Source organism: Diabrotica virgifera, chromosome 8 (assembly GCF_917563875.1).
Source record: "Diabrotica virgifera virgifera chromosome 8, PGI_DIABVI_V3a".
NCBI classification, from domain to species: domain Eukaryota; kingdom Metazoa; phylum Arthropoda; class Insecta; order Coleoptera; family Chrysomelidae; genus Diabrotica; species Diabrotica virgifera.
Window position 1 is genome coordinate 211,218,161 of NC_065450.1, and position 12,588 is coordinate 211,230,748.

General features: G+C 35.6%; 1 protein-coding gene across 8 annotated transcripts in view; it reads right to left on the bottom strand.

The window, feature by feature from the left end:
- LOC114328837 (tropomodulin) overlaps positions 1-12,588 on the bottom strand; it is a 386,380-nt gene that overhangs the window by 96,321 nt on the left and 277,471 nt on the right. For 4 of the 8 annotated variants that reach the window (XM_050657612.1, XM_050657609.1, XM_050657615.1 and 1 more), the window contains exon 8: positions 9,062-9,151. The exons of 3 other annotated variants lie outside the window; for them this stretch is intronic. In XM_050657612.1, coding sequence (XP_050513569.1) covers positions 9,072-9,151 — 80 coding nt within the window. In that variant the 3' untranslated portion in view covers positions 9,062-9,071. Of the gene's footprint in view, positions 1-9,049; positions 9,152-12,588 lie in introns of all 8 variants that reach the window. One more of the 8 variants, XM_050657610.1, reaches the window with a different exon arrangement.

Here is a 12,588-nt window from a genome sequence, read left to right on the forward strand (position 1 = left end):
ACATGCTGTTTTTTGAGCTATTTTCAAATTACGCGGATGTGAATCATGCAAAATTAAATAAATACGCGTGGAACTATAACCCAAGCAAACCTAAATATCATAGCATGCGCACGGTCATCTTGCCATCCTAGTTAGCGCACAGTCTCAATGTTTTCTGCAAAAACCGATTTTGGACGATCTTCACGAAATTCTTTAAGAGTGAACAATAGCACAAATAAATGTAGAAAACAGCAAAATTGTTTGATCTGCGTTGAAACTAAAAAAACCGTTGCAAGTTTTCTACGTTGATCTTTTGAAAAATAAGTCAAACTTAAAAATGCGTACGTCATAATAATTGACATTTCTATACCGATGTTGCCATTTATCAAAATTTATGTAGCAGTTTCATAATGAAATGGTCGAAAAATTTTATCAAATGCCGATTTTTTGGTTTATTCAGTTTTTTATTAATAAAATGGCCCCGTTTCGAAAAAGTTTCCTCTTTTACTTAAAGCTTTGGCTCATGTGTAATTTTATTTTTTACATGACATGAACGTGATAACTAACTGTATATACAGGGAAAGTGTGTCTTTTGTACAATGAGCGCACCCAGCTATGTCAGTGGGCTGGTAAACATATTAATATATACTGTTTTTCTGTCGTAAACAAAGCGTTAGAGATGCGCCATTGGAGTAAAAAATAAAAGTACACCTAACCACGAACACACATCAAAGGATGAGTCATGAAAAAAAAATTGGCAACATTATTATTTATCCGATCACCCACTAGTGTCATGTCTGAATTAGAGTTTGAAAAATATTCTAGGATTACTTATAGCACATTTTTCTCGAGATTTTTTATATTTTTGTACGGCATGTACTGTGTGTTTTAAGAATGCCGTTATTTTTTACTATTAAACCAGAATTATGTAGTTATTACTATTGAGCAATTATTACATATATTTTAGCTATAAAAAAATCAAAATAAAATATCTAATAAAACTGTTTTAACTTTTCACTTTCTTGCTCCTAAAAATTGTGTTACTTTTATATTCGGGAAAAAGGAAACATGTATTTGTTGGTTAAATTAGATTAGGTTATGTTAGCTAGATTGGTTTCATAGACATATACAGTGTTCTGCGAACCATATGGGAAACTTATTTATTATTAATTTTACGAAAAAAAGTCATTCTTTATAAAATGCTCTGCATTTATTTTTACGAAAAAAAGTTATTCCTTATAAAAAGCTCTGTTTGGTCTAAAAACTGCGATACAACGATTAGACCAGTAAGGATCTGTTTTTAGGTGGATGTGAGAGGTGGCATTCAGATTTTTGGGGATAAAGTTAGGTGATAACTTCGTTAATAATAATTGATTTATGCTCCTTCTCAAATATGCCCGGAACATTAATAAAAAAAATAAAATATTTAAAAATTTCAAAAAAATTTTGTTTTTTTTCTACTTTTTTTCTTATAACTTTAAAACGATTCATTTTGGAACAAAGTCGTATAGGAATAAAACAAAGATAATTAAATTTTCTATCAGATGCGATTGGTTAAAAATGTCTTAATTTATCACCCTTGCTGCAAAATAGCAATAAATATAAAATAAGGGGGCAAAACAAGCCTGTCCTTATTCAATGATTTTCCATCACTTAGGTTACACTTGGAGCCTTCCTAATTCGCTTAGAAAATTTTTGTAATGTGCTAAAACCGTACACCAAATTTCATTAAAATTGACTTACTAGATTTTGAATAATAATTTTGCAATCTAACCTTTTTTTTTTAAATTAAAATTTTTTAAAATCTTGGACAACAAAAACTAGAACATACAAAGATATGTCAATTTTTTTACATATAAAGAACCACTCCACCTATCTAATGCACTTTATAGAATTGAAATCGGATTGTTTAAGCAGCCTCAGCAATGTTTTAAAGTTATAAACAATTTTTATTTAGATGGACTTACCCAAGATTTTTATGTATTTTTTGACCCGTAGAACACGATTCTTTTGGGCAACAGTTGATCCGGATGTAGATAAGATTGTTATAAACAAAGAACTTGAGGAATTACATAACATCGATTTTTCGCAAAATAAAACATTTTTTTTTTGTATTTCTTGGGTAATTCTAAGCAAAAAATGTTCTTACAAGTTTTTTCGTAGGATGCATAGTTTTCGAGATAAACGTAGTGGAACTTTCAAAAATTCGAAAAATTTCAGTTTTTGAACGCGAATAACTTTTGATTAAAAAATAAAATAGCAATTCTGCTGACAGCATTTGAAAGTTTAAGTCAAATTATACCGGTTTTAATTATTTGCATTGCTAAAAATTAATTTTTTTATTATTAAACAAAGCTCTTTGTTTATAAGCCAAAAAATTGTTTATAAGTTTAAAACATTGCTGAGGCCCCTTAAATAACCCGATTTTAATTCTGTAAAGTGTATTAGATAGGTAGAGCACCTCTTTATATGTAAAAAAATTAGACAACTTCTAAATGGTCTACTTTTTGTTCAGAAAGATTTTACAAAATTTGAACTTTTTTAAAAACATTTAGATTGCAAATTTATTATGCAAAATCTATTAAATCCATTTTAATGAAATTTGGTACACGGTTTAAGTATATTACAAAGAATTTCCTAAGCGAATTACTAATGTTCTAAGTGCCACCAAAGTGGTTAAAAACATTGAATAACAACAGGCGTATTTTGCCCCCTTATTTTGTATTTATTGCTATATTGCAGAAAAGGTAATACGTTAAGACATTTTTGACCAGTCGTATATCATACAAAATTCAATTATCTTTATTTTATTTCTGTACGACTTTGTTCCAAAACGAATCGTTTTAAAGTTATAAGCAAAGAAAGCAGAAAAAAATCGACGTTTTTTGAAATTTTTAAATATTTTAATTTTTTTATTAATGTTCCGGGCATATATGAGAAGGAGCATAGTCAATTATTATTACTGAAGGTGTCACCTAACTTTATCTGCAAAAATTCGAATGCCACCTTTCACATCCAAAAATAGACGTTTTTTCACAGATCCTTACTGGTCTAGATAAGGTATCAAATTTTATCAATTTTATACGAGGTATGTCAAAAAATATGAATTTCGCTCAAGAGTAAAGTACCTTTATTCTTCACAATATTGAAATTTGTTAATAACAAAAGTTGTTCGGAATTAAAATCTATGTTTCAATATGCAATCACATTCTTCTAATTTCTAATTGAAGGGTTGTATCTTAGTTTTCAGACTATGAAGGACTTTTTATAAAGAATAACTTTTTTCTTAAAAGTATCTTAAAAATGTTGAGTATCCGTAATTTTAGAAAAATTTAAACAATTTTTTTTTCAATTAGAAGAATGTAATAATTACATATTAGAACATAATTTTTAATTCCAAACAACTTTTCATAACAATTTTCGATATTGTGATAAAGGTACTTTACTCATGAGCGAAATTCATCTTTTTTAACATACCTCGTATACTATTGATAAAATTTGATATCTGATGGTTGTATCTTAAGTTTTACACCATGCAGAGCACTTTATAAAGAATTACTTTTTTTCGTAAAGTTAATAATAAAAAAGTTTCCCATATGGTTCCAAAGTTACGCAGACACACTGTATAATACCTAGACTGCACGCTACAATTAAAACTGTTCCCCCAGTACGACAGAGAAAAATGACTGTAAACAGGGTATGCACCTCTTTCTAATCGACTAATCGACTTGGGTTGATCGACCACGTGACATTTCCACTGCCGCGCCGCCGCTTAGATAAACGCCGTCGATTAGAAAGAGAAGCGTACCCTGTTTACAGTAATTGTTCTCTGTCGTATTGGTGGAACAGTTTTAAATTGCAGCGTGCAGTGTAGGTATTATATGCCTATGGTTAGGTTAGATCTGGTTTCGTTGTGGATGTAAAGGCTGTGGACCTCAGGGCCATGTCTTTGGTCGAAAGCTGTGGAACCGCTAAGGTGGAGAGGGTATTACCTCCTTCGCATTCGCGGAAGATCTCGGTATGCTAGTGCAGATGCAGGACATGGACGATCTCGTGCATCGTTTATGGCGTGTGAGCAACCTTATTCGCAGAATGAGCATGATTTGGAACGCACTGCGGTTAAAATAGAGACCGTAGTGTTCAGAGGCCCTACAAAGAAAAGAGACTGAACGTGCGGATGTGCTGGTGGCTTTTAAGGAAACAGCAAATTACTTGGAGAATGATTCTACCTAAGAATGGACCCGAAGGACTATTCATACAACGGCTGCAATGTAGAGGATAATGTCCAACTTGAACTACTCAAATCCGAAAGAAAGAGTGCTTTTCATGATGTTGTGCAATTAAGTTCTTTACCCGGCCCCACACGGGTGTGGGGCATGTGCTTACAGGACTGTATCAGCTACGGCCCTGTGGGTGATTGCCATTTGTGTTCCCCTGTATCGGACAATCGTTTACCTTGGACAGCAATTAAATTGTAACGCAGAGCGTCACAGCGAAATTAGATTCAGGATAGAGCAGGCCAAAGCCGCTTTTAGAAGGATGTGCAAGGAGTTATGTAACAGAGACCTAAAATTGGCATTGAGGATCCGCCTGCTTCGCTGCTACGTGTTCTGTCTTACTTTATGGTGTAATCGCCTGGAGGCTTTCGAAATGTGGTGCTATAGAAGAATTTTAAAAGTTTCTTGGGTGGAGAAGATTCGAAACTCCACAATTCTAGAACGTCTCAGCAAGACTACTGAGTTTATAAAAAGCATCAAGCAGAGAAAGCTGGAGTATTTCGGACATGTAATGAGAGGTCCCAAATATAGGTTGCTGCAAAATATTATGCAAGGAAAAATAGCAGGCAAACGCAGTCCAGGACGAAGAAGAACCTCATGGTTGAAGAAATTGCGAGATTGGTATGGTATTGATACAAGCATGCTATTTAGGGTGGCAGTGAATAAAATTGAGATAGCTATGATGGTAACCAACGTTCTGAAAGTACATGGTACATGAAGAAGAAGTTCTCCTGTATGTTTTGGCAAGGGAAAAAGAACAGTTGTTTCTACGTAGAGGTCGGGACATCCAGGAAAGAGAAGGCGTAAAGAGCAAGTCGAAGTGGCGAGCAGAATGGGACATAACATTGGATATGATGCAGTGGACGAAGTTGATGATCCCAAACCCATGGAGCTAGATGGACTTTAAACTCATAGTACTCCCCGCGGACCAAAAACTCCAGATTGAGGGGTTAATCTATGGGCTAGCAACCTATACATGAAAAAAGGGCACTACGAATCGTATACTATTGAAGCGGAACAGGACAGAAACACGGAACAGACCTAAGCATCGGCATGGGGATATTCTAGTAGATACTGGGAACGTACTAAGCTGGTACATCGTGAGATACGCCTTAAAACATCTACAAAAATATAAGATAATATAAGGTAACAGCTACGCAAAAAATGAGGTAAAGAGTCTCGGATAGCCTGCAAATGGAAAACTCTCCGGTTTTCTGTTCGGGAGAAGAAGGACATGACTAAGGAAAATGTAGTTTCTTAATAAATAGAAAATTGAAGTAGGCCATATAAGAATTCAAGCTAATAGACAAACGCATGTGCTCTTTTAGCCCAAAAACAGATGAACCACTCTGCAACGCGACTCTGTGGCGCCACAAAGTAGCTTCCGATGATTAGTGGCGACAGTGGCCAGCCACTGTCGCCGATCCTAGCTGCTAGTGGCGTCCGCTACAAAATCGCCTGTCTACGCCAATTTGTGGCGCCACAGAGTAGCGCTGCAGAGTGGTTCGTCTGTTTCTGGGCTAAGACTGAAAGGAAAGTGGATAAATCTAACTCTTACATCAGTGCATTCAGCAACTGAAGCAGCAGATGCAAAGATATGATGCACATCAAAAGGCATCCATCAAGGCAAATTGTATAAGACGGACAGGACATATACTGAGATCGAATGATGAGACTACTAAATTCAACCTTCTAGGAAAGACCTCGAGGAATAACAAATGAAGAAATCCTGAGAAGAATTGGTACAGAACGACAACTGATATGCATAATTAAACAGAGAAAAACGGCATACCTTGGGCACCTAATTAGAAACGAAAGATACCAGTTTATGCAAACCTTAATTGAAGGAAAGATCGAAGGAAGAAGGGGAGTGGGCAGGAAGAAAATGGCATGGCTCCGTAATGTCAAACAATGGACAGGGCTAAGAAACATAGGAGACCTAATACATACTGCAAGGGATAGAGAAAAATGCTCAAACGTGATCGCGAACATCCACTAGTGGATTGCATAAGAAGAAGAAGAAGGAAAGACCTAAATATTTGGGTCACATAACCAGACGAGAAAAATATGAGTTGCTGAGAATTATTATGCAAGGAAGGATCCAAGGACGAAGCATAGTAAGAAGACGCATCTCCTGGCTGACGAACCTTAGAGAATGGTTTAACTGTAGTTCATTACAACTGTTCAGAGCAGCAGCCAACAAAGTGACCATAACCATTATGATATCCAACCTCCGATAGGAGATGGAACTTTAAGAAGAATAAGGAAAGGCTTGATGGCAGAATGTCAGTTGGTCGCTCACGAAAAAGATGAAAAGATGCAGCAACGAGTGATCTGCTTAAGACAGGGTACAGCAATGGAAGATTATACACAAGGCTGGCACGAGTGGAGGAAAATAGTAAACGCAGCCAAGACTCACTTAGAGTTGTAGAGTCAAGAAAAAAGAAGGTAGTAGAAGGAAAGGCCGAAAGAAAAGTCGAAGGTCGAGAGAAAGACCAAATGAAGACTCATTCTTCTTCTTTAGTGCCGTCTCCCTAATAAAAGTTGGCTATAACCATTGCAAATTCATCTCTATCTTCTGCTTTTCTTAAAAGCTTCTCGTGTTTAACCCGGTCCAGTCGCGAATGTTTTTCAGTCAGGATATTTGTCGTTTACCAGGACCTTTTTTCCTTCGATTTTACCCTTCATAATCAGCTGCAACAGTTCGTACTTATCATTTCTAAGTATGTGCCACAAATATGCTGTCTTTCGCCTTTTAATGGTGGTCAAAAGACCACTGTGCTATAAGGAACACTAAAGGGGGTAAAGCTGCAGGACCAGATGAAATTCCTGTAGAATTGTTGAAACTTATAGACAACGACACACTTGAAATAATGGTGAACCTCTTTTTTACACAATGTAAAGAACAGGCATCATACCAAAGAAATGGCTCTCCTATACTTTTGTCACAATCCCGAAGACGAATAACGCCAGAGAGTGTTGAGACCACAGAACTATAGCATTGATGAGCCACACACTAAAAGTATTTTTAAAAATAATTCACAAAAGAATATTTAATAAATTAGAAGAGGACATAAACCGCCACACAGTTTGGATTCAGAAGTGTACTGGGAACACGGGAAACTTTGTTTGGTCTGAGAAACCGCCACACAGTTTGGATTCAGAAGTGCACTGGGAACACGGGAAACTTTGTTTGGTCTGAGTGTGTTAATGCAAGACCTCAAGTAAACCAAGACCTCTACGTAGGTTTCATAGATTTTGAGAAGGCCTTCGATAAAGTCAGAAACCAAAAGCTGTATGAAATCCTAAGAAGCAAAAACATCGACAGTCGCGACATTAACATCATATCCAGGTTGTACTGGGGACAAACAGCAAAAATCAAGGTTGATAATGAGTTAACCGAAGAAATTGAGATTCGTCGAGGTGTGTGTCAGGGTTGTGTGCTTTATCCACTACTATTCAATATATATAGCGAAACAATATGTCAGGAAGCGCTCCTAGAGCAAAACATTGGTATGAACATTAACGGAGAGTTAATTAACAATATACGATACGCTGATGACACGCTAATACTAACAGATAACCTTAAAAATTTACAGTATTTGATGGAAAACATAAACACTCATACCAATAAGTATGGTCTAAAACTGAACATCAAAAAGACTAAATTCATGATTGTAATAAAGAAGCTATACACCAATGTGAATTTAACCAGAAATAATCAGCCAGTTGAAAGAGTTACGTCCTACAAATATTTAGGGGTTTGGTTCACTGATCCTAATGACAAGAGAAGAGAAATCAATAGGCGAATAGAGTTAGCGAGACAATCGCTTGTCAAAATGAAAAAGTTCCTATGCAGCCGAGACTTAAATATAAACTTAAGAACGAGAATGTTAAGGTGCTATGTTTTCTCCATTCTGCTGTACGGCATGGAAGCTTGGACACTGAAAAAGATAAACATCAAAAACATTGAGGCATTCGACATGTGGTACTACAGGAGAATGTGGAAAATACCATGGACAGAAAGAGTAACAAATGAAGATGTTTTGCTGAAGATGGGGAAGGAATGAGAAGTCATAAAAACCATACAAACGAAAAAACTGGAATATTTAGGCCACATAATGAGAGGGGAAAAGTACTCTCTGCTAAGACTCATAATCCAAGGAAAAATCTCGGGAAAGAGAAATGTGGGACGTAGGAGGATTTCCTGGTTGCGAAATTTAAGGGAATGGTATGGGTGCAGTTCAATACAGTTGTTCAGAGCTGCAGCCAACAAAGTTAAGATTGCTGTGATGGTAGCCAACCTCCGATAGGAGACGATACTGCAAGAAGAAAAAAAGACCTCTGTCTCTTCCCAGTATGTGCAACACCATTTCATTGGTAGATTCATTGCCAATGGAGATAGCAAGCCAATATTATTTGGTAGCACCACGCCCTGACAATGGCTCAAGGAATGAGGAGGATGAGGGGAAGGTAGTTTAAATATTATCTGGAATCTCTAATATAGGTGTAACACACAACAAACACTTAATCTCCTTCTTATATTTCCTCCACTAAATTGGGACACAGCTACCTCAACTGTTTTTTTAATGAAATCGTTTTCAAACTTAAGCTCAAACGCTCTTGTATAAAAGAAACCGTGTAATCATTGTTAACCGTGTGAAAAGCAAATTCAAAAATAAAACTGTCGTTGAAATTAGATTGAAAAAGCTGAACTTGGTTAATCCATTAGCGTGTGATAGTCGGTTCAAAAATGCTAGCCAATATTTTTTTCAGACAAACACCATACTCACAGCACTACCTACTAGGTCAATATTATTCTGTGCGAACGATTTTCGCCGGTTGCCCCTGTTTTCCCAAAGTTACCTGGTATTTCGCCATCACACGACGACGTTCTATAAATTATGTCAACATTTGGGTCTTTTGTTTACTCAAAATATAAATTACATAGTATATTTTTATTTTTAACTATTCAAAATATCCTATTCTTATCACATCAAAATATAATTCGTCTAGAAAGTTTGCAGAGTCTCCTTTATTATTTTATATTTTCCTAGGAATTTTGTGCAGTAAGATGAATCGTCATGCAACTTTTTGCATTCGATTCGTGAGTGTCAGGCAATTTTGTGAACTTAATTGATCTCCGGCAAAAATGTTTGTGCATGAGAAAAAGCATCTTTAAAGTGCATCTCGAAGAGATGGAAAATAAAAAATTTAGGAAATTTTTAACTCAGGAAATATTGACGGAAATGAGTTCAATTTTTATACTTGGGGGTTTTGGAGGTCACTGAACACGAATTTCATGACGGCGATGATCTCCGAGGTACCTGGTGCCCAGAGTGCAACACGTCGCCTGGGACGACCGAATAATTCGCGGGACGACCGAATAATTCGCGGGACGATCGAATAATTCGCAAAATGAAGATTGGATCGAAAAATTTAAAAATACGTGTTCAATATTTTTTAAAAATCTATCGAATGACACTAAACACGACCACCACACTCCACCCCCTGGAGGTGGGGTATGGGTAATTTTAAAATATTAGATAGAAACCCCATTTTTTATTGCAGATTTGGATTGCTTACGCAAAAGTAAGCAACTCTTATTCGAGACATTTTTTACAATTGTGTATGGATGGCGCTATAATCGGAAAAAACGATTTTTTCGTGATACCATAGGTAAATTATAGAAATGGTCTAATATCTCGAGAAATACATTTCCAAATAAAAAACCATAAATACGTCTTTTATATTTTTTAAGAACCTATCGAATAACATAAAACACGACCCTCCACTGCACCCCCAGGAGGTGGGGGGTGGGGTGTAACTTAAAAATCTTAAATAGGAGCCCCCATTTTTTATTGCAGATCTGGATTCCTTACGTAAAAATAAGTAACTTTTATTTCGAGGCATTTTTTCGAATTATGGATAGATGGCGCTATAATCGGAAAAACACTATTTATTAGCGACATCTATTAACAATTCTAAAAAATGTTTCGAATAAATATTACTCATTTTTTCATGAAGAATCCAAACCTGCAATAAAACATGGGGATTTCCATTTAAGATTTTAAAGTTAACCCCCACCCCACCTCCAGGGCGTGGAGTGGAGAGTCGTGTTTGATGTTATTCGATAGGTTCTTGAAAAATATTAAATACGTATTTTTTGGTCTTTTATTTGGAAGTGTATTTCTCGAGATATTAGACCGTTTCTATAATTTACCTATGGTATCACGATAAACCGTTTTTTCCGATTATAGCACCATCTATCCACAATTCTAAAAAATTTCTCGAATAAAAGTTGCTTACTTTTACGTAAGCAATCCAAATCTGTAATAACAAATGGGCGTTTCCGTTTAAGATTTTAAAGTTACCCCCACCCCACCTCCAGGGGATGGAGTGGGGGTCGTCTTTAGTGTCATTCGATAGATTTTTGAAAAATATTAAACGCGTATTTTTCAGTTTTTCTATCCAATCTTCATTTCGCAAATTATTCGATCGTCCCGCGAATTATTCGATCGTCCCAGGCGACGAGCTCCACCCTGGTCACCAGGTACCTCGGAGACCATCACCGTCATGAAATTTGTGTTCACTGACCTCCAAAACTCCCAAATATAAAAATTGAACTCATTTCCGTCAATATTTCCTGAGTTCTAAATTTTTCATTTTCCATCTCTTCGAGATGCACTTTGAAAATGCATTTTCTCATGCAAAAAATCTTTTGCCGGAGATCAATTTAGTTCACAAAATTGCCTGACACTCTCTCGAATTGAATGCAAAAATTTGCATGACAGTTCATCTTACTGCACAAAATTCCTAGGTTTTGGGCTTTTTAGTGCTTCGTTGCTTAGTCTAAAATCTAACAATAAAACACTGAAAACGTTTGTTTTCTATACTTCCACAAAATTTATTATATCTAAGTGACTACAGCTGTTTCGGCGGAGTGCCTTTCTCAAGTAATATAGTTTACAATGTGTTTGCCTTTTTAATCTTCAACTGAAGAGGTTGAGGAGTGGGGAGCTGTTTGTCTCGAGTTGGTCATTCAGAATTATATCTGTATTTTTAAGTTTATTAATTTCCATAGATTCTAAAAAAGATAGCTTAAGGCCTTTATTTTGAATATGTAGAATTTGAAACTCTTCATTGAAAGAATGATTATGATCTAGAAGGTGAAGTGCGTATGTAGAAGTGTCTGTTTTTCTATTGTTGAATGCCCTTTTGTGTTCTGCTATCCGTTTGTCAAAAGTTCTGCCAGTTTGACCGATGTACGTTTTCGGACAGTCACCACAAGTTAGTTTGTACACACCACTCTGTAGTTGCTTTCTCTTTCGGCTTTTATTGTTCTTAATATATTTGCTTAAGTTGTTGTTAGTTCTGAAAGCTGGTGTTATTCCTTTCTTTTTTATGTATCTGGCTATTGTTGTTGTTATCTTGCCAGTATATGTGAGAGAGCAGAAGGTACTGGGTTCTTTCTGTGGTGGTGGATACACTAATTTCAGGGCTTTCTTATGGAGTTTTTGGTTTAAAATTTTGTTAACTGTTTGTTCGTTATAGCCGTTGTTTACTGCTATTTGTTTAATGATGTTTAGTTCTATTTCGAAGTTATTTTTTGTCATGGGAATTTCTGTCAGTCTATGTATCATGCTATGGTAGGCTACTAATTTGTGTTGTGTAGGATGGGATGATGAATTGTGTATAGTTGCGTCAGTATGGGTAGGTTTATGATATACGGAGAACTCATGTTTGTTGTGTAGTCTGGAAATCGTTACATCTAGAAAGTTTATAGAGTTATTCTGTTCTGTTTCTACTGTAAACTCAATATTATTATGAAGTGAATTAATATATGATAGAAATTGGTCAAGTTGTCTGTTAGTTCCTGTAAAGCATACTAGTATATCATCCACGTATCTCCACCAATATAAGAACTGTTTAAATACGGGATGTTTAGAAATTGTTGTTTCAAGTTGGTTCATAAATATATCTGACAGCAATGGGCTTAGAGGATTACCCATAATAAGTCCTGCACTGTTGTTTGTGTATATTTGATTATTGAATTCAAAATAGTCTTGATTTATGCAAATTTCAAGAAGGTGTAAAATTTCAGATGCAACGATCGGATTTGTACTATTATGGTCTAAAAGATTCTTAACTAAAACAAAAGTTTCTGTAGGAGGAACACTAGGAAAAAGATTTTTTACGTCAAATGAAATTAGTCTGGAGTTTTTGGGCAATTGAAAATGTTGTATTTTATTAACTAGTTCTAGTGTATTTTTTACGGTGAATTTAGGTGAAAATTTAGTGTATTCTGTAATAATATCTGACAGTTTTTTTG